Source organism: Barbus barbus (assembly GCF_936440315.1).
Source record: "Barbus barbus genome assembly, chromosome: 32".
Classification (NCBI taxonomy): domain Eukaryota; kingdom Metazoa; phylum Chordata; class Actinopteri; order Cypriniformes; family Cyprinidae; genus Barbus; species Barbus barbus.
The window spans coordinates 20,432,837-20,455,816 of record NC_136760.1 but is presented as its reverse complement, the minus strand read 5'-3'; the positions used below and the strand labels follow the sequence as shown (position 1 = coordinate 20,455,816).

Below are 22,980 nucleotides of genomic sequence, written 5' to 3'. Positions count from 1 at the left end.
TCATTCTGTTACGTCAAAAAACACCCACAGCCACCTCAAGGTGTGTTTTGCCCCTCACAAATTTATTGCCATAGTACTGGATGTTCTGCTGGTACTAATGTGCTTTACCTTGTTTCTTTTTCCTGTTGATGGCAAACTCTGACTTCCTGAGAGAGCTGGGTGCTGTCTTCCTATAGAAGCTGTTCCTGTCAAGTGAACCCACGTAAACTGGCTTCCTTATCCGGCCTTGACTTTCCAAATCCATTTTTCCTGAACCTGGGCGATCACTGAATTGGTCCTTGTGGTCATAACGGAGTTTAACAGGATCCTCATACGACCGTCTCTCTTTCAGTGTCTGCTTTTGATAAACATCCTTTTCCCATTCCTTGCAGTGTCTTCCACTGTTGTGGTCAGACTCTTGTCTCTGTTCTAAGGAATTTGACCTTACATCTCTGTAACGCTCCCTGCTTTTCTGGTCATACTGATCACTCTCACAACCCTTGTCTTCATAGCAGTCTTTAACACCGCTATCATAACGTTCATCTTTCCAGTAGTTTCGATCATCTTTTTCTCTGTAATCACGTTGATCACCCTCTCTGTACTGATAAGAGTCTCTTTCTTTAGGTTCAAAGCGGTCCCTCTGTTCAGACTGGCCATTTTCTCTGTAATCATACCGGTCTCTCGGTTTGAGGTCATAGTGGTTACCTTTCTTACGTTCGTACCATTCCTTGTCATCTAGTTTAGAGGAGTCCCTTTCTCCAGTTTTTTCTCTACGGTCAAAGTAGTCATCTTTCCTAATGTCACTGCGGATCTTCTCCTTTTCTTTGTAGTCATAGTAATCTCCCTTCCTTTCTACATACCGGTCGTAGTCTCTTCGGTCAATTGAATCTCTGTCTCTATACTGGTAACTGTCACCCCTCCTGCAGCCCTCCTCACAGTAACTACGGTCATAGCGGTCCCTCTTTCTGTCATCACTCTGGTCTTTCTCTCTACGATCATAGCGCTCATACTGATAATTTTCTCTGGAGTCACAGTGGTCTGCTTCTCTATATCTGTACCGGTCCTTTTTCCTGGAGTCGTAATGTTCTAGATGTTTACTGTCATAGCGCTTGTCTCTGCGGTCATAACGGTCATACTTTACCAGCTCTTTATGGTCATAGTAATCCCGGCCTCTGCGGTCCCCATCTCTGTAATTATTGAGCTCTTTATCATAGTATTCCTGATTATTACGATCATGACTGTACGTATACCGATCTCTGCGACTGTAAGGCTCTCGTCCCTCACAGTACTCATCTGATTCCCAAGAATTGTACTGGGTCACATAGTCAGGACGCTCCTTGCTCCTTGGGCTCTGTGCAAAGTCTCTGTGGTCAGAGTAATCCAGTTCTTCCTGATGCTGATAGAAACAGTGATTGCCAGTCAACTCCTGTGGCTTTCTCGGCTCCTGGTATACTGCTTCTGGGGATTGATAGAAGAACTGTTGTGGAGGGACCTCTCCGTAAGGAACCTTATCCCAGTCCTCATATTCCCAGCATTGTTGACGGTACCCATTGGCTTGTCCGAGGTAGGCCTGGTGCTCCAGGTGTCCCGGCGCGGGTCTGAAGTCCTGAGGGCACATGACTGACTGCTGCTGAAGTTCTTGCTGTTGTTGAAAATGCAGCATTTGTATGCATCTCTCCTTCTCCCAGCCCTCACTCACCAACTCCTCAACGCTCTTACCTCTCTTGGGAGGAGGCCTGTTGAAGTCCCAGGGCACTGGGGCAAATGGCATAGGGTGTCCTAAGACCACCTGTCCATTCATAATGGCCGTGAGAGTCCACAAACAAGGAAAGCTGTGTTAGCTTCCCCAGATTTCACATTCCAGGTCTAGATGTAGAGGACTCCACCTGTCAGGCATGCTCAAACTCTCAGTCTTGATCTAACTCTCTCTCTATGACGGCTGACTGAACAGGACTGTCTGGTTCAGACCTGAGAAACTCAATCTCTCTCTCTCCGTCTCTCTCTCCGCCTACCCAGCCAATAGGAGGAAGAGAAGGAAGGAGGTGGGGGAGGGAAGAAGCAACAACGGAGAGGAGGCATTTAGGGTTAATCATTGAACGTAGTCACATGAATGGATTACAGGGAGGTTGTGATTGGCTGAAGTCCCCGTTTGCATGAAAACACAGGCTGGACTTCACAAAAGAGGAGGGAGCATTATCCTCTTTCATTCCACAAACTTCTCTGCGGTGTTTTTAAACTTGGCATTACTCATGAGCAAAGCTATATATGCTCCTTGAAGGCTCTTTTTAGGCTGTTGTGTAACTAGAACAGGGATCTTGAAGCTGTACTATTTCACAGTTTCTGCTTGTGTTTTTAGCAGGTGTATATGCTAACAAAAACAACCTGACACACTGATTCTGTCAAAAGCAGAATCAATGCTGTATATGTTCTAACTTGCTATCATATGTTTCAGATTAGCAAGGTTCCCATGAATGCCATAATCTTCTACTTTCACGTTTCAACAAGCTGACCTGGGAAAGTTGGACACAGGCCGATTATTCCAGAGAGCACTGTGTACTGTTGAGTGCCTGCACACTGCACAATGAACCATTGTTAAGGGCCGCCCCTGGTTTCACAGGCTAGGGCATCTTTTCATGCAAAGAAAAAAAAATGATATTGATGTGCTTCAGTGTAGTATATCACTCCACTCTCCAAAAAAGATAAAATAGTACAGTATTATGATTACCTACAGCACACAGTACTTAGAATGTGTCAATGAATACAAATACAAGTAATGTGAAAATGTGGTAAAAAGAGAACAAGAATGTTTTTTTGCTACAGCTACTTAAGGTATTAAAATACAAAATATTGCTCCAGTTAAGGCTGAAAGGAAAGTGAGGATAAGAGATTTTGTGGGTCTGATGGCTTGTCGTCTATTCTTTATAAACTTTGGTATTTTGATTGATAATCAGTGTTTTAGATCTCACATTTCTTCACATGGGGCAGACCGAAACTCTGTGCATGTAGTTTTTCACTTCACAGACATCAGGAGCAACATTCCTCTTGTGTAATGGAGTTGTTTTACTTTGTTTATTCAAGTACAACCCTTTGAAATGGCACTGAACTCACATTCAGAGATGGTGCACCTGGTGCCTTGCGTCAAAAAACATGTTTTGTATATTTATATCTAAAATCTGCCAAATATAATCTGTTTTAGGTTAGAGGATACAAAGTGCAACTGAAAAAAGTTCCCCAAGGAGTTTTAAACATTGCTCTGTAGTTAATGGCTCTTATTGTCCTGGCATACAGGGGAGGGGGCTTATGAATCTTATTTAACACACAGACAAACCTGTGGATCAAAAGCATTCAAGACAGCCACTGTCCCTCAATGAGTGCCTGTTTCATACGTTTTGATTACTTGGAATCTGTCAGAGAATACAACAGGACTCAAAAAGTAATTACAGCAACAAAGCATTGAGATGCATGCTCGTGACAGAGGTGAGGACACAGGTCTCGCGTGCCACTCTTCTCATCTCAGTTTTTAGAATAGCATTCCATCAGTCTTTCTAGCAGGTGATGGGATCATACAGCTCTTTAAAGAGCCTTCTATTAACCTGAATAGGCTTTCGTGCATGAGACGGGCACAGAAAAGCTGGGAGCTGGAGATTAGATCCAGGACACAAATAAGCTCTTGATGCTTTTTATGAGCACCCAAACAGATCCCAATTAGAACAGGGGCTGTGGAAGGGGCAACAGAAGGCTAGAATGGGACACTCAATCATAAATACACTCATAAATGAGCCTGTCAAAACCAAAATTACAACTCTGTCTTTCCTCCAACAACAGGACTATGGAAAGAACAGTTCCCAGAAAGAAAATGATACATGAAAAATAGAGAGCCTGTGGGTCTGATAAGCCCCAAAACTGCCTTCAATTTCTTTCTTTCTCTTTCTTTCTTTCTTTCTTTCTTTCTTTCCTCTTTCTTTCTTTCTTTCTTTCCTCTTTCTTTCTTTCTTTCCTCTTTCTTTCTTTCTTTCTTTCTTTCCTCTTTCTTTCTTTCTCTTATCCAATAAAGTTTCAAATAACTTCTAATCCCATTTTACTCCAAAATTCAGTTTTGTTTTTTGTTCCATTCCAGAAGAGATGATGAAATAAGGAGCTCGTCTCCTCCCTTCAGCAGAAAACCGCTGTTCAGCGAGTACAACTCCATAGCTAATAAGCTCTTGACTGACTCCCTGCACTGTAACAATAAATAACCATTGTTTCTATTGTTTCTAGAAACACACCCGGTTATGATAAATGTGGAAACAACACACACACACACACACACACACACACACACCTAGGTAAATGAATAAATAGAAACACTCAAGGAAATGATGATGCAATTATGACACGCTGCACTGATACATTTCAAAATTCAAATACATTTATTAAATTTGATCACTTTGTTTAAAAAATGGACTAAAATACAACCCACAGCAGCAACCTGATTTGGCAACCTTGACTTTCCCCTTAAAAACATGCTACTGCGTGTGTAGTCACATGACTTCTGTCCAGTGAGTGTCATGGAAGCAGCATAGACGAAAGCTCAAACACAGGGTCATCTGAGCAACAGAATCAGTGTAAAAATGTTTTTTTTTTTTTACATATTTTTATAGTGAAAATATCGTTTTTACATTAAAACTGAAATGTGACTCTTTTCATAAGACTTTTTCATTTCAAGAAATGTGTGCTTTGATTCCAATTGTTTGAAATATTCAATAAATAACCATAAATAGTTTGTTTCCTTCAATTATTTTTATCACAAAGAAATGCACTTTTGATTAGAATAAAATATCTCCCACCTTTAATAGTTACAGTATAAACCTAGTCAGTGAACTATGAGGGCAAAAATAAATAAATAAACCAAAAATTTGTTCATTAATTGTGATAAAATGTTCAATTAATTGAAATTTTGTATTCAGGTCAAACCTAAATAATTTACTGCGCAGTGCAAATACATTTTTATTAAAATCCATAAAAATTCTTTTGATTTGATCATTTAGTTGTGTAGAGTAAGTGTAAAGAGCAAAAACAAAGAAGCAAGAATGATTAATAGGAATAAAGATCCACTTCAGTTAGTCCAAGACATACAGGCGTCACAGAAAACAACTTATGCTCACCAAAACTTGGGCAGAGCTCCAAACCAAAGGCATGCATCACTATGCCTGATAATCACTCCTGGCGAGCCACTGATGCAGCTCCTTGCTTTAAAATTGACTCATTATCAAATACAAAACCAGATCCAAGTTTCAAACGGAATTCCTTGTTCATTATACTTGAAAACAGATGGCTGTGACTACCAAAGAGCACTTATCAAGCAAGATGTGTACACAGCTGTGTGCAAACAGTGTATGTGACACACATAATAGCATCACGTGCTGTGAACACACACACACACAAAAAAAAAACACTAATTCACTTTCTTGGCTATGATATAGTGTCTAATTACAAAAACAATCTGATATGAAAAGGGAAAAAAGTAATATTAAAACTCTGTAATACCACATACTAAGAAATACACACACAAACACCCTCTCCATCTCAGCTCAAGTCTTACCTGGGGCATGTGTGGTTCTGGTTCTAAGAACATGGCCAAAAAGGGCTGTGAAACGCACCACAGGCTGAACCAGAGAGCTCCAGAATCTGGCTCTAAAACTACTACCCATGACCTCCAAAACTTTTTGATTACTATATTAATGTCCACTACTATACCAAAAAAAAGGATGACAACTGAGACAGTGATTCTGGGAGTAAAGGGAGATGCAGAGAGAAATGTAGGGATAGATAGCAAGAGAAAGAGAGCAAGAACACGGGTGCAGAGGCCATGTATTTCATATGTACATGGGAAAAGTGTAGCCAACAAGACCAGCATTCCACACATAGGTAATATACCCATGTTAAAGCAATTTTAAGGTAATACCTTTTAAATTATAACTACACTTACATCAGACGCATGGTAATACATAAACACATAAACAGTGGTATTAGGAGCAAAACTGTTACTTCATTATTTGTGTATAACGTTTGTGCAAACACAGCACTAAAATTTCCACCCTAAGACTGAGAGGCTGAGATCTGGCACAGAGGGAATACGTGATGTTCTACTGTACAGTGAATCATGGCCACAATGCCTCACGTCAGACAAATGATGTGCAAAGACACGATACTCCCAAAGCCACTGTCTACTGATTCTTTCCACTTTGAGAATCAAAGTGGTTTCTATCCTTTATGAAAAAGGTCTGCCTATCATGTGTTCAGTCCTATGCCTGGGTGTGTTCTATTCCCTGGTTAGGTGTGAAGGTCAAGCAGAGACCATTTATGAGAAACTGCTGAATATTACATAACATTGCTAAGAAAGCATTAGAAGAACAGAGGCTTATAATTCCTAATTTTGATTGTACCTTAATATAATTGACAACATCTTTGAGAAGATGTGAGCAAACCAGCCAATGCATATTGATATAGATGACAGACTTCTTAGGAAATAAGTTATGTTGACAGACACGGTATGGAGAATTTCAACACAAATAAAAGTATCGACACACCCAGTACAGTGAACTTTGTCTCGGGTGACGTTTCAGTGGCATATCTGAAATTATTACCTAGAGAGAAACAACTGGAAAACATGCATCACTATAATAATAATACTGTTAAATGCTGCATATGTCCTAATTTTAAGTTTTTTCATTTATATGTTTATTATTGAAATGTTGTTATATGCATGTGTCAATTTTATTTAATTTCTTTATTTTCTTAAATATGTGGGTATATAGTATTTATCGAGTTGTAACTTTTAGTTTTAGTTACTTTTTCTTATTTGTAAGTCGCTTTGGACAAAAGCGTCTGCTAAATGACAAAAGTAAAGTAAAAAGTAAAGTATATCGAAAGAATTCATCGGGAACACCTCTAATGTTCAAGATGTAATTTGACCTCAAAAGAGGATAGTGGCTGATTATTGTGAACATTGCACAAGCAAGAAAGCTGATCCAGTTATTCAAATCAAAACGATGCATAGCTGAAGACAACGAGCAACTGACAGGTTGTTTTCTAGAATTGATCTAGAATTGATTGAGCTGCTGTTCTGTTTTGTCAAAGAGTGTGACCAGCATAAAACAAATAGAAGTGGCTTATGTGGAAATACAAATTCTCAGGGAGGTTGAAGAATCCACTGACACTATCTTACTTGCTGCCCATTTCCTTATTATTTTTAAAAACAACATTTTATTATTATTATTGTTATTAATAATAATAACAATTATTTTTATTATTATAAATGTTTATTATTAGTAATAATATTAATAATTATTATTATTACTATTATTATGCATGTTTGATACTTGTTTGTCACTAACTAATAATTTCTTATTTTTGGCATTATTATTATTATTGTCAAGAAACAGACATAAACCTATTATTACCTAGAGAGAAACAACTGGAAAACATGCATCACTATAATAATAATAATAATAATAATAATAATAATACTGTTAAATGCTGCATATGTCTTAATTTTAAATGAAATGAACAAATAAACAATTAAATAAATAAATATTAGATATCAGATACTGAACATAATCTGTATCTGTAACAGTGGTAAAAACACAACACATATACAGAGTAAAAAGAGAAATTTGTGACTACCTTGTAGCTGCTGCTGTTCCAGGGTCAGCGTCTCCATGGTGTAGGTGCAGAATTCCAGATTCTCAAGAGCCTGTTGTCTCGAAGTCTCATCCTGCTCTTCTTCTAGCATGGCCTGCAGCTCCTGGGCTGTGTGAGAATACATATCAATTTCTCTTTCCACCTCCTCCAACCTCAAGAGTAACCTGTATTGCTCTTGTTCCCTCTCTCGTTCTCTCTCCATTTCTTTCTCCATCTCCAGAGCATCCTCTGCATCTTCCACCTCTTCAACAATCTCTTTCTCTTCTGGTGAGTTATAGAATGGGTTGGAGGTGGGTGGAGGGGGGCCTGGCATCACAGTGTTAGTACGTGGGCATGGAGGAGGTGGGCGTGGCGCTGGACGTGCAGGTCTGTAAGGCTGAGGAGCAATGCGTCCATTGGTTTGAGGACAATGTGAGTTTGTAGGTGCTGGTGGCCTAAGGACCCGCGGTCTAGGAGGAGGTGGGCGTAGCGTTTTCCGCCTCTCCAGAGAGGAGGAGGCGGAGCCAGAGGGAGAGGAAGTGGTGGGCAACAGATGTTCCATCGGGGAATGGGAGGAGCCACGGATTATGTCGTTCTCATTGCTGTAGTCCATAATGGAGAAGTGGCGGGAAACTTTACTGCCCGTTCCACCACTAACCTCCTCCCATCGGCTCTCTTCTGCAGCTCCGTTGCCATGACCTGGCAAGCTGCGTTCAAACTCTATCAGCTGCTGAGAAAGCTTGGCTTCAAGATCCCCAACTGACACAGCCAAAGTCTCCAGTGTCCGAGATGTTGGTAACCCATTTGAACCCTGTTCCTGAGGCCATGGCCAGTGGTTGCTAAGGCCACCGGACATTAGGTCCGCATCACTGACGCTTGCGTGTCGAGTTAACTTCTTCTGCCTGCTCTTCTCAGCAAAGATTTTACTGTTGAAGGGGTTTCTGCTGTCATGAGATGCATAGTTACCACTGTTTCTTGTCCATGTGGAATTAGGTGAGGTTCTGGTGGGCTGATTTAGACTTTGTTTCCTTGAGATGGGTGCTAGGGGAGGTTCTCGTAAACTGGTGTGAGAACTGGTGCTGTATTTTCGTTTGCTGAGGGCGTATAAACTTGGCCTAGGGGGCAGCTGGGGTCTACCCAGATTAGGGCTGCCCGTTCTGGTACTTTGGACTGAGCTACTCGCCCTGCGGGGTTGCGTGTGAGGGGGTGGGGGTCTTTCTCGCCTTCTTTCTTGCGGATGAACCTGTGATTGATTTTGAGTCGTTCCTCTCCCTTGAGAACTTTGATCGGATTGCATGTAGTGCACACGCTCATCCTTTCTTTCCTCCTCCCGGCGCTCAAAGTAATCCAGGTCCCAAACTGTGTGGTCTTCCTGAGTAGCCCACTCCTGCCCATATTCTGGCACTGTGCAATCTTGCTGAGTTGAGGTATAATCAGGAGTGTAACGCTCTTCTTCTCTCTCAGGTTCACTAATTAAAGTCTCGCTTTGTGGGACAACCTGTAGCTGCCCTTCCATCTTGACAAATCGATGAGGGAAAACTCCTCTTCTGTCTTGTATTTGCCCCTCCAACCATCCGTCCTCCATCGTGGTGAGGATACGGATCCTATCACCAACATCAAAGTCCAGCTCACCAGGTTCAATTGCCCGGAATTCATAAAGCGCAATACCATATACAGCTCCCTCCTCCTCCTCCTCCTCTTCCTCCTCTTCCTCCTCCACCCCTTCTTCCTCTTGCCGTTGTTGAATCTCCATTTCTGGATTTATCTCATCCCTCTCTTCCTCCTCCCTCCTCTCGTCTTCCTCCATGCTGTAAGCTGGATACTGTTGTAGGGTCTGAGGTTCAGGCTCCTCCAAAGGTGAGCGCAGGGGACTGAGCAGCTCCACAAAGCCCTCAGGGAAAACTCCCATCCTGCCGTCCAGCTCTCCTTGGAACCATCCAGGTTCTGGCAGGCCTATGATGGTGATGACATCACCCTCGCGAAAGTCCAGCTCCTCGTCCAGCTGGGCATGAAGGCTCATGAGGGCACGGGCCTGGCCCAGCGCATGTGGGGGAAGCTCGGAGGCCTGAGCGGCCGCGCTGCGCTCTGACAGCTGCCTGGATCGCCCGGAAAGCGCCAGCTCTTTAACGCAAGAGATGGGGAAGAGCCCGCGTGAGCTCCATGCATTATGCCCTCTCATCCACACAGCATCCACACTGCTTTCAGCAGCAACTACATCACCTACAGCAGGAGAAAAAAGAAGAAAATAAGCATCAGGATAACAAGGACTGAAATATCCTCAACAAAAATACTGGTAATAAAAAATAATTTGGTGCAAATCTTTGAAAATCTTGGCGCAAAACTGTTCTGGCTGAGTTCCAGCATATGTTAATAAGACCTCTGCATCTTATTCACAATGCAGCAGCCCTGCTAATATCTAGAGAAGCACTGCAAAACTTCTTGCTGCCTTCTTAATGAGTTATTGTTTTCTATTATAAAAAATATATAAAAATCCTAAAAACAAGATACATTTACTTAGTCTGCATAGAGTGTTTCTTAAATATATTTATTTATTTGTTTTATTGTTGTTTTTATGTTTTTATTGTTGTATTTATGTTTTATGCAAAGGCAGCATCTAGGCCATTTCATTTCAGTTGACTACATCAAAATATGTAAGTAAATTAATAAACATTTAAAAAGAGATAATGGCTAGATAATCAAGATAATTATTTATAAGTATTAAAATAAGTGTATTTTTTCTTATGGCACGGGTGCAGTACCTCCGGTACAGTAATTAAAGGAATAGTTCACTCAAAAATTTAAATTGTCAGCATTCACACACCCACATGTCATTCAATACCTGTATGTTTCTTTCTTATGTTGAACACAAAAGACAATACTTTGAAGAATTTTGAAGAATCAAACAGTTGCTGGTCCCCATTGACTTCCATAGTAGGTATAGAGATACTATGTAAGTCAATGGGGACCATCAAATCTTTGATTACCAGCATTCTTCAAAATATCTTTTGTGTTCAACATAAGGAAGAAAAGAAACTCATACAGGTTTGGAACGGCACAATCATTTTTGGGTGAACTATTTCTTTAAAGACACATTCTCTGAAAATAAGTCTGAATACTCTATTCATATATTTCAACGTTACTGACACTAGACTCAAAAAAAAAAAAAAAAAAAAAAAAAAGCGCAAGATGCAAAAGATGACATGCATGTGTTCACAGACCAATAATTGAGCTGTCTCCTTTGACTGACATCCACAGTGCCCTTCGTCACCCTCAACAAATAGTCTCTCCAGCAAAACTACGTATTTTACTTTTCTCACACCCAAACAGTGTAAACAACTTCCTCTACATAAGGACTTCTGTCAAACTTAAAATGATCATTAAGAAAATCTGTTGACTTATTTATATAAGGATTTAGGTGGATTATGTTTTGTATTAGCTGTATTAGTTTTATTTGTATTAGATAATACTTTATTTGTATAACTAGCATATTTGTTCCAAATTGCATCCACGCTAAAGCATTTGCTAAATGCATTAATTGTAAATGAAATTTTAAACTATCAGGCGAGTAACTGTCTCGACACATAAATTTGCAGCCAGGGCAAAAGACAAAATTTATCTCTTTATGCTGTCCTTGTAAATAGCATTAGAGCTGTGTGAAGTTCACCTCTGACCTCAAGTCAGTTTGCATGGCACTTAGCAAACACACACACATCAACAGGAGCCAGAATGTCCATTAGGGTCACAAGGGCCACATTCCACACAGAGGCGCTCCGCCTCCCATTGTGTTCAACTCATAAACTTGAACAGCATATATGATCCCACTGACATGATAGGGGAAACTAAATTCATCCAGTTGTGTTTTTCACATAAAAATAAACGTGTGTGCTGGAAAAAAAAAAAAAAAAAAGTCAGTACTGACTACTACAAACGTCTAAAGCAGGGGTGCCAAACCCTGTCCCTGGCAATCGACTGTCCTGCAAAGTTTAGCATAACTCTAATCAAACACACCTGCCTTTAATTAGTTGCGTCAGGTGTGTTTGATTAGAGTTGGAGCTAAACTTTGCAGGACAGTCGATCGCCAGGAACAGGGTTGGGCACCCCTGATCTAAAGCAATATACAACATAAACAGACATGTAACATACAAAACATCAACACAAAGAAACATTTTCCAAGTAAGCGATGAAAAGAAGAAAAAGCATTACAGAACAGATAGGAAATAACATAAGTAATACAAAACTATAATTTTTTGTATTACCTTTTGAGATTATGACTATCATTTATTCTACACAATATAAACACACAACTAGTGACCTCTAGTGGTGACTTGGGATCAGTGCTTCTGGAAGCTCTGACTCTGATGATATATATAGACCATATGTAGACCAAAAATAGACAATAAACTGGATATATCAGGAATAAATATGACTGATGACCCAGAGCTTTCATTTTTGATTAACATCTCTACAAAAATAGAAAACATAGCAATAAACCTCTAAATCCTCTTTTAAAGTGTTTTCTCTGTTTATGTGGCTAACGTAAATGTGATCTAAGATCTAGGGTTCTACTATCTACTATATAAAATGAAATATACCTCTCATATATGACATTACATCACTCTGAGCAAGCAGGATTTATGCTGATGGAAAGAAAAAATGGCAGTACAAATAGATTTAACTCATCACCTATCTAAAATTTTAACATTATGTATAGATGAATCGTCTTTATGTTAAAGCAACATCTGGTTAAAAAATAAAAATCACCCTCATATAAATAAATCACCCTCATATTCCAAACCTGCATGATCTTACGTGAAATACAAATGTCTTCTGGAAACCATAGCTTTTTGAGATGCAAAGACTTTTCTGCTTTGTTTTTATACTGCTTTTCGCTTCACAATCTCCAAAAATTCTCATTATAGGGATTCCATTGTGTCTTTGAATTGTTACATGAATAAAAAAAGCCATACAGGTTTGGAATAACATGAAAAGTGTATTATGCATCAGCATAATTAACCATTTTTAACATTTTCCCTTTGTTGCAGGATAAAAGTCATGCATGTTTAATAACTAAGAGCATAATGTATGTACCTCTCTTTAGTGGTAAGTTTCCAGCATCCACAGAGTTAAAGTCATTGACGCACACATACAGATTCTCTCCTGTCTTGGTGCTTGGGATTGTAACAAGTTCCACAAAAGTGCTGGGAAACTGGCCTGAAGGCAGAAAGAATGAAAAGATATCAACACTAATATCACAGACAGACAATGTAATGTGAATCCCCGCATGACTTTACCTGTGACTCGATCTTTAATTCCGAGCAGCCAAAATTCATCAACAACGCTGAGCACTTCAATGACATCTCCAGTGAACAGTGGGAGCTCTTCAGAGACACTTGGAAGGAACTCAAACACGGCACGCACCACCGATCCAGCCTCCATGTTCACTCATCACCTGAGCATCACAAGCAAAAAAGAGATGGATTAATCATGACACCTAGGCCTATACAACAAACATATTTTCATTACAGTTCCCCAGAGTATTTGTCTGTGGGATGCCCTTTCCTGTTAAAGATCTGCATTTCATGTTTTCTCATTACACATTCTGAAGTGACGAGCTCAAAACCTGATGACGTCAGAACAGCTGTTTGGAAAACAAGAATCCACATTTATTAGTTTCCAGGGAATACCACATAATCTATTTATTTTTGTAGTAAAGTTTTTTTGCTGGCCGTGAAAAATAGTAATTTATTTACTATTTTAGCAACATTTATTTTTTTTAGAAAAAGGATCAGAAGCAAAGTACATATATTTTATTAAACGTTAAGATTAGTTTTAAGAATAAATATGAGTTACACATGCATTTTTTCTTAACAGATATCTTCATGTTGGCTTTAAAGGGTTGTCCCCATGTTTATCACAACTGCTGCTGAATCTTCAGCAACAAGGTGAAAGAAATCTCAATGTGCATTTAAAGTTTGAATCGAATGAGATAAACAGACACAGTACAGAAAAATAAAGGCACAAAATCCTAACATGTTACAATTACTAACGTTAGGAGTGTAGTTTGATTCATGAACAAATTACTCTAATGAGGTCATTCGGTTCTTTTAATTAATTATTTAAAAAGATTCACAAACCGTTTGAATCATTTTTATTATTCTCTCCCTGAATTAACTAAATAGTTTGGAGTGGCTACCGAATTAACTTTTTACTCGAGTACTGAACAGCAAGTTAGTTGTTTTTATGTCAACATTCAGTTATACACATTTCAGTTTTTCTATAATTTTTTTTTGAAAAGGAACGCACGCATTACTGTAAAAAATATATATATTTTATTTAGCAACAATGCGTTTAATTCAAGAATGACAGTAAAAATATTTATAACGTTACATAACTTACTTTGTATATAAATGTTTTTCTTTTTTTTTTCTTTTTTTGGTATTTTAACAAGACCATACAATGTATTCAGTGAAAAATAAGAAATTACAGATCGTCTCAATATAAACCCACTTAGAACCCTCCCACCCAAAAGACATTAGAATATAAAGCCAAGAAAAAGAAATCAAAAACAAACAAAAAATAAATAAATTTAAAAAAATTAAATAAATTAATAAAAATAAAAAAATAATTATATATTAAACAAATAAAGATAAACAAATACATAAAAATTTCTCTCTCAATAATCAATCTTCCCTCTTTCCAATAGAATTACTTAATGTGTATTAGTGCTGGTATCAGGAGAACAGAGTAAGCCTTTGATGTGATCTAAAAAAGGTTTCCAGGTCTTATGAAAAGATTTGAGAGATCCTGAAAGCGAGAATCTTAACTTCTCAAGTTTTATACAGCAAAAGATTTCTCGGATCCACATATCATGCGATGGGGGGATGACATGTTTCCATTTAAGGAGAATAGCTCGTCTAGCTAAAATAGTAGTAAAGGCGATGACCTGGCGGGATGAGACTGTTAAATCGGGTCTCAAGGAAATGCCAAAAAGAACTGTCAAGGGGTTAGGGTCTAAGTCTATGTTAAGAGCATTATTAAGTGTATCAAATACATTGGACCAAAAGTCTGTCAGCCGAGGGCAACTCCAGAACATATAGAGATGGTTGGCAGGAGATTGCTTGCAGCGATGACAAGCATCACTCCTATCTGGAAAAAATTTAGCTAGTTTGGCATTTGTTAAATGAGCTCTGTAGAGCACTTTACACTGCATTAGGCCATGTCTAGCACATATAGAAGAGGAGTGAACCAGATTAAAAATTGATCGTCAGTAATAGAGATACCTAGGTCATGCTCCCAAGATTCTCTAAGAGAAACAGTGGGGTCTTCATTAAGTACACTTATCAAATTATAAATAACTGAAATTAGATGCTTCTGGCTTGCACTTAAAGTGAGAAAGTGATCAAGAGGGCATTCAGGGGGACGGTTGGGAAAGTGGGGAAACAATTTCTTAACAAAGTGCCTAACCTGAAAGAAACGAAACAAATGGCTACTGGGCAGACTGTATTTAGTGGATAAAAATGAAAAGGATGCGAACACCCCATAAATGTTTTTCTTTTAAACATTTGATTCATCAAAGAATCCAGGAGAGAAAAAAAAAAACGTTTCTACTACAATTTTAAGCAGTGCAGCTTTTTGGAAGATCCGAAGGATCATCTGACACTGAAGTCTGGATTAATTGCATATTTCACAATATTAATGTTTTTTTGATCCCACAAAACATTAAAGCTTTGATGAGCATAAGAGACTACACACATTATAGTTCGGTTACATGGCTCTGGTACATAGTGATTCTTATTGTTAATGAGACTGGCTAAATAAATGTGTATAACTTAGAAACAGGGCGACCGATTTCACCGCTCTTTTGGACAACATTTCTTAAACAAGCTCAAATGTGTTTATACTCCCTGTAAAACACATTAAGTCATTCACATGAGAGCAATAATGGGGTGGAGGCCTTGAGCGGGAGACTATGCAGTCCAAAGTTAATAGACAATGATGAATCATAAAGTTCTGCTTGCATGAAGTATACAAGTTTGTGAGCCTGAAACAATGTGAATTTATATGAAAATATTTATAGGAAAGCATGTTTCTGCCAGAATTTGTCACAGTCCTCCTCCATGATAAACAATTGGAGATTGATCTAGCACACTAATGAAGCCAATCCCAAATGAATGGAGAATTAAGTACCACTGTGAGAGTGAATACGAGAGAGTCAGAAATGAGAGCTGAAACACACATGTTTCAGAAGCTCAAAGAACTCTGTCTACTGTGTGAGAGAGAGAGAGAGAGAGAGAGAGAGATAGAGAGTGTGTCTCCCTCTCTCAGGACCTCTCAAGTGTCGGGGTGAGGGGTAACAGGTGACCCGACTGAAAGGTGACAGGGGTCACAGCAGGACTTGTGTTGTTGCCAGGTGAATGACTGTGTCTGAAAGTGACATTTTGTTTGCACACAGATGACTGAGTTTGAGTCAGTGTGTGATAAAAGTAGAAGGCAAAATACAAAATACTGCAGCCTTAAAGAAACTTAAAATCCAATCCACCTTTTTCCTGAGTAACCGATAAGCACCGCCATGACAGTTTCTAACTTCGACTCAATAAAAAAACATTGACTCAATTAATTAAACTGAAACTTTCTAAATATAACTAAATATAAAAATGTGCAAAGGGTTAAGCTGTGCATTAATTTGACTAGAAACACCAGAGACCAGAAATGTCAATGACAAGAAAAGCATCTTTCTGTTATGATGCAGGAAAAAGTGGATACAAAAGCCTAGTGTTAACCAAAGAAGTCAAAGAAGTGAAATGCACTCATGTACATCTGCAAATAATTTGGGGGTGAAAAAAAGCAAAAAAATTTAGTTAGGCAGCAACACATGCACCCTTTTTCTCCTGCACTCTGTCAGGTCCACAGTAATGTGCCAATAGCTATAGCTTTCAATTTTTTTATATATTTTAATAATAATAATAATAATAATAATAATAATAAGTAAAATAAAACTGAATTTAATTTCTGTAAATGTACACTGCTGTTCAAAGGTTTGGGGTCGGTAAACCTTTTAAATGTTTGTGAAACATTATCCTCACCAAGGCGTAAAACAGTAATATTTTGAAATAATATTACAATTTTAAATAAATGTTTTCCCATTTAATATATTTTAGAATGTAATTCATTTCTGTGATTCCTCTAGTCTTCAGCGTCACATGATCCTTCAGAAATTATTATTTAATGCATGAAAAAAGTATTAAAAAAAAGTATAATAAATATTTATTGTAACATTATAAATGTCTTTTTGTCACTTCTGATAAATTTAAATCATGTTTGCTGAATAAAAACACTAATTTCTTTCAAAACAAAAATCTTTTTGACTCCAAACTTTTAAATGGCAGAATTGATTCAATTGCTGTAACTGAATATGAATGATTAAATTCTAATGCACAGTATGAAAAATGGATAATCATTTTAAGACTTGCTAAAGACTACATTGAATAGCATTATTAAATTATTACTTTACAAACAAAAAAAAAAAAAGAACTTTAGTGTTAGATGCCTTTAAAGATTTAAAATACAGGACACATTTAAATATCCAAAATCAACAATGTTACATAAAAGAAAAAAATCTCTCATGTGATCATGATATATCAGTACCATACTAGTGATCATATTTTTTTTATCGTCTCTAAATGAAAGTGGAGATTGAATAAATTATTAAACAGATGCTTAACCAGTCTAAAATGCAAACCAGTCTAAAACCTTATAAAGTGACTGATAGACTAGGAAGACAGGCAGCTGATTTTGATTTTGGGCACAGCCAATGTGTGTCAGTTACAGAAAGAATGCACTGATGTAACTCAAGAATATGAGGGAGTATCAAAGCTTTAAGCCTCATGAGAGAGGGTGAACTTTAAATACACCCTTAACTAAAAACAGCTAAAAAGTGTTGGGCCAAACACACATGCACACATTGTTTCTCTAAAAGATTCAGAGTATTTCTTGCTTTGACAAGGGGAAATAAGTGAAACCAGAACACTAACTGGGTAAAATGATTTCAGGCATTTTGCATTCTTCCCTTTGTCCTGATCTGCTGTTCTGATCAACACCCTCTGAAACAATGGAAAATTAGAGACTTGTTGACTCAGAAATGGATTCCAGTCATCGGCACACTCTCTGCACACCACTTCAATAAGCAGACTGAATAGGCTGCTGTCAATGAAGGAAGAACCAACATGAACATGTTTAGACATGAGGGCAAAGCCACAGAAACTGTGGCTGTGTGTGTAAGAGTGGATGAGTAACATTACGTCTCTTTCCTTTATTTTTTGAGAGGGAATAAAAAGAGATCCCAGAGCAAGATTCCAATGAGTGCTGGATATTTCCAGAGTCAGTTCATGTGAGTCATCATGTCTGAACATCAGGCATGTCCTTACAATCTACCTGCAGCTAGACATTTAACAATCCTCCAAGATTATTGTGAGATTTTATGACACAGCTGTTTCACATATCCAATATACAAAAATAATCATGCCTTGAATTTCCAGTTTAATCAAAACATTTACTATTTTGGTCACACTTTATATTAGGTGGCCTTAACTACTATGTACTTACATCAAAAATTAGTACAATGTACTTATTGTGGACATATTGTATTGCAAAACATGTCTGCTGCTATTGAGGTGGGATATGGGTGAGGTTAGGGACAGGTTTGGTGGTCTGGGTAGGTTTAAGGGTGGGTTAAGGTGTAAGTGATGGGTCAACAGTGTAATTATAAATGTAATTACAGAAATGAATTACAGATGTAATTACATATAGTTTTTTTTTAAACATAAGTAGAATGTAAAAACATGTATGTACACAATAAGTGCATTGTATCAAATGATTAATTTAAATGTAAGTACATAGTTTAAGGCCACCTAATATAAAGTGGGACCACTATTTTTACTGTACATTTTTAATATTAATAGTAAATATGTAATAAAATAAAGTATTAAAATATTTAAATGTGATTTTTTTTTAAATAATTTATAATTTAATTATAATTTTAGAATTATAATAAAATTGTGTATTTGTATACAAATATTTGTCTATTTGCATTAATGCATTAGTTACAGTATATTACAAAAAAAAATAGCTGGAAAGGCTTTCTGAATCCAGAAGCAATGTGTTGCTTCTTGATTTCTCCCAGTTTGTCTGACTCAGTTCCTCTGAGTCAGATGGGTGATGCGTGTACAGATGAGTGAGAATGTGGTTATAGAAGCTAGGGCTATGCAATTAATCAAATTCGATTATCACCTGCTTTCAAATGGAGCGGGAACTACTACACAGAGCTGCAGTTCACTGACAAGCTAGGCAATTTTGTGTTCATAATCGAAGGAGATTCGTCTCGGCTCTGTGTAGTAATTCCCGCTCCATTTGAAAGCAGGTGATGGCGATTTACTGAACTGGCTTTACTGACGAGATGCGCATGATAATCGAATTCGATTTAATTGCACAGCCCTAATAGAAGCAGTAGGTGCCTTTTACTCAACACATTTAGCAAATGTGACAAGTTATTCCTTGCTCTACACTTTCAACTAACAGGAAATCCAGAATGCTCCCAAATATCTTAAGAAAAGGGGCAAATGTTGTTGTTTTTTTCTTCTACGTTCTATGTGGTGCTAACTAGTGATAATCCAGGTAGGTTGAAGCAGAACTTCATACTTAAGTCACCCCACCCATATATAGGAATTAGAGGAAACAGGACATGATCAAGTGTATCTGAAGCTCAAATTGCAAATAATGCAAACAAAGGCATTGCTATTATGGCGCCTGGACTCAATTTTCCTGTGATCAGAAGTCAAGACTGCAGGACACTCTCCTTCATGTGCCACTGTCGCACAGAGCATACAGAAACAAGCCGACATACGGTCCTGCTGGGAGGTGAGGAGGTCACTAAACCAGATTAGTAATCTAGTAAAGATCACTCGTTGACCAGGCAGGAGAAGGAAGGAAGAAGGAAGTTTCTGCTAGCGCACACCTCAAACACAGGTGTAAATTAAAAACTAAACAAAAGCTTGCACTGGCTTACGAGAGAACAACAAGTGTGTTAACAAAAATTTTAATGGACCCTCAAGTTCAATACTTTCTCATAAATTCATTCGTTATCCAACAATTCCAAAGAAAATCTGTTCAACAGAATTCAGCTGAATCCAATAATGCTTACTCAATCATTGCACGTTTATCTTGGCTACAGGCTGCTGAACACTTAAATGCATTCTGTTCTAAAACAACTAATATTTGAGCAACAAACAAAAAATCTTCTGTTATGAGACCCACCCTTTTTCTGCCTTGGCCAGATTAGATCGATCAGGCCTGATTTATCACAAAAATATAAATGCTACAAGTCAATTTAGGGAACACAACATTATAATTGTACAGTATAAAAATGGATGTTCATTTTGAGATTTGTTAAAGAGATATATATATATATATATATATATATATATATATATAACAGTGTTATTAAATTATTTTATGTTTGCAAAGTTAATCTAAATGTAAAAATGGGAAATGAACATGCACAATATACAATACTGACTGATACGATAAACAAAGAAACTAAATCTTTACTTTCCTACAGCAATCCATTCAGTCCATCTCCCCAATAAAAGCTCATTCTAATCCTAAAACCATGAATAATAAGAAACCATGCCCTGTTGAATCAATGCTGAAATTGTTTTAATGATAAAATCAAATGTCAATGCTAGGAAAAGTTCATTTGAATTTTAAGGTCATCGAAACATGAAACAGAAATGATGAGCAAATCTCAGGCTAATAAATAAAGATGAATGAACAAAGCAAACTAGTGAAAGAAAGAGAGGGTCTCTTTATTTGTGTGTGAATGAGACACTTGGCACTGGAGTGACAGTGGTGGTATAACGACAGACAGCTTTGTAAACACTCACTCTGCAGTCTTTCAAAGGGGTCACACACTGTCTAACACACACACGCAAACAGCTGGCATTAAGACAAAGAAGCAACTGTGAATCAGACGAAAGATTCAGTATTGAGGATTAATGTGACGTAACATTGCTGTTGTTTATCTGTGTTTGTGCAGGTCACGTGCCACCCTTGCACTCGATCACAAGTACTAATACAATGCATTTCTCTTTGTTGCTCATCTCTGAATAAACTGACTTCGGTATAATTTGTTGGCAGAAAACCTCTTTTTCCGTGATAAGGTTTTTCTCCCAACCAGCTGTGACCCCTACAAGACAAGACATCGGAGTTAAATCGCACTGCTCCACAAAACTCTATATTAATAATGACGTGATGTGTCAAAATTTACTTTCATGCTAAGGATTTTAGCGTATTTCAGACTGAAACTGGATATTCAATGAAAAAAAACTTATGTACAATGATTATTCCAATGAATAGTGTTGGCTATAGTATGGGCGATATGCTCAATTTTCATATTGTCAATGTCAGCCTGTGAGATCGCCGATACACGATATTATTGTGCTAATTTATTAAATTTATTTACTTTCATTGGCGGAAAGTGAACCAACTCCAGTGTAAGGCTAAAAACAGCCTAATGTTTTTAATGTGTATTTCACATGATAACAATTCAATGGAAACATAGGAAATATAAGCCTTATGATTAGTAACTTTCTCAGTTATTCAAAAGGCAGCTATAGAAAACGAGCAATGAACATCACTCACTCAGTCTAGTGCAAGTTTATGCACTTTAAAAAACACTCCCGTTTTAATCAGTGAAGCTGTCTACATTGTATGATGAATAAATCTCTTATACTTACATTGCACATACATCTGCACTTTGTTGTTTATGATGGGAGAATTCGCAAGTCAGAATTAGTTAGCGCGCGCTGAACAAAAAAAACTCAGCTGTTTCAGTGATGACGCATCTGAACGCCCTAATATTAATGTTAGTATCACGAGACTAATAATAATAATAATCTTGCTAACGTCAGTGGCATCAGCCACAGGTGATATCGCTGACTATTGTCGATACACGATTCTATCATCTATCGGCACAACCCTAGTTGGCTCCATGACAAATTGTTGCAATGTCCCCTATATGTATTTCGCTCTGAATAAAGGCAGTTAAATAAATCAACGCAAATGTTAAGATATAAAAAATATGGAGGCTAGGACTTTTTGTATCTGAATTGATAGAGGACCGATGTTGAAAAATATGCAGCCTTGATGACTTCAGTTGAACTATAAAGTTATGAGCGATTTTTGATTTAAGATTCCAAAGTCCTTCAGAATAGGCAATCCCAAACATTTTTGTAAGCCGAACCACTTTTCCCCTAAAATGTGACCCTGGACCACAAAACCAGTCTTAAGTCGCTGGGGTATATTTGTAGCAATAGCCAAAAATTACCAAAGAACAAGGTCTGTGGATGATGCAGTCAACATGGGGACTGCACTTCATCCTGCAGCATCTGGACAGACCTGGGACTTATGTGAGGATCCTGTTTGTGGATTTCAGCTCCGCTTTTAACACCGCACCATCAGCACTGGAGCTCCTCAGGGCTGCGTTCTCTCCCCACTGCTCTTATCCCTCTACACCAACGACTGCACATCTAAAGACCCCTCTGTCAAGCTCCTGAAGTTTGCAGATGACACCACACTGATCGGCCTCATTCAGGATGATGACGAGTCTGCTTACAGACAGGAGGTCAAGGAGCTGGCTGTATGGTGCAGTCTTAACAACCTGGAGCTTAACACGCAAGCTTGCATTGTCTCTCGTATTGAGCGCACCGCAACCATTGAAGTATTCAGTTTCTACAGCGACTCATTTGGTGCATATCGTTGGTGTATAGCCCTCTCATGAAACCTGTAAACCGCATTCACCGCTTCTAACTCTGTTGTGACATCAGCTCTATAGCGGTTTGCCCGAGCACTGCTATTCTTTCCCTTTTACTGGCGGCATTTAATCAAATGGCTTCCCAACTCATTCGTGTGAGTTCCAACTCGGACCTTTATTCAGCTTTCAGATGATGTATAAATCTCAAGTTCGAAAAATTTAACCTTATGACTGGTTTTGTGGTCCAGGGTCACAAATATTTACTTGAAGTACCCCCTGAAATTTACTTTATTTTAATAATTTGTAGAAAATATTCTCTGATGACAATTAATGGTCACATTACATGCAGGTTAATAAATTACATATTTAATTTTTAAGAATATTTACCGTTTTATATTAATTGATTTATTTTAGAATTATTTATTTTAAATAATTTTAAAAATCACAGCAATTTTTTAGATTTAACTAATTATTTGATCAACTCACAAATCCCCTGCAGTTCTCTCATGAACCCACAAGGGTTTGCAAACTCC

At 37.9% G+C, this 22,980-nt stretch overlaps 1 protein-coding gene across 1 annotated transcript in view; it reads right to left on the bottom strand.

The window, feature by feature from the left end:
* Positions 1 to 22,980, bottom strand: part of LOC306852659 (dynamin-binding protein-like) — a 52,670-nt gene that overhangs the window by 20,437 nt on the left and 9,253 nt on the right. The window contains exons 2-4 of the mRNA XM_079389662.1: positions 12,933 to 13,090; positions 12,730 to 12,852; positions 7,645 to 9,861 (exon numbers count right to left, since the gene is read on the bottom strand). Of these exons, the coding sequence (XP_079245788.1) occupies positions 7,645 to 9,861; positions 12,730 to 12,852; positions 12,933 to 13,077 (2,485 nt within the window). The 5' untranslated portion in view covers positions 13,078 to 13,090. The remainder of the gene's footprint in view (positions 1 to 7,644; positions 9,862 to 12,729; positions 12,853 to 12,932; positions 13,091 to 22,980) is intronic.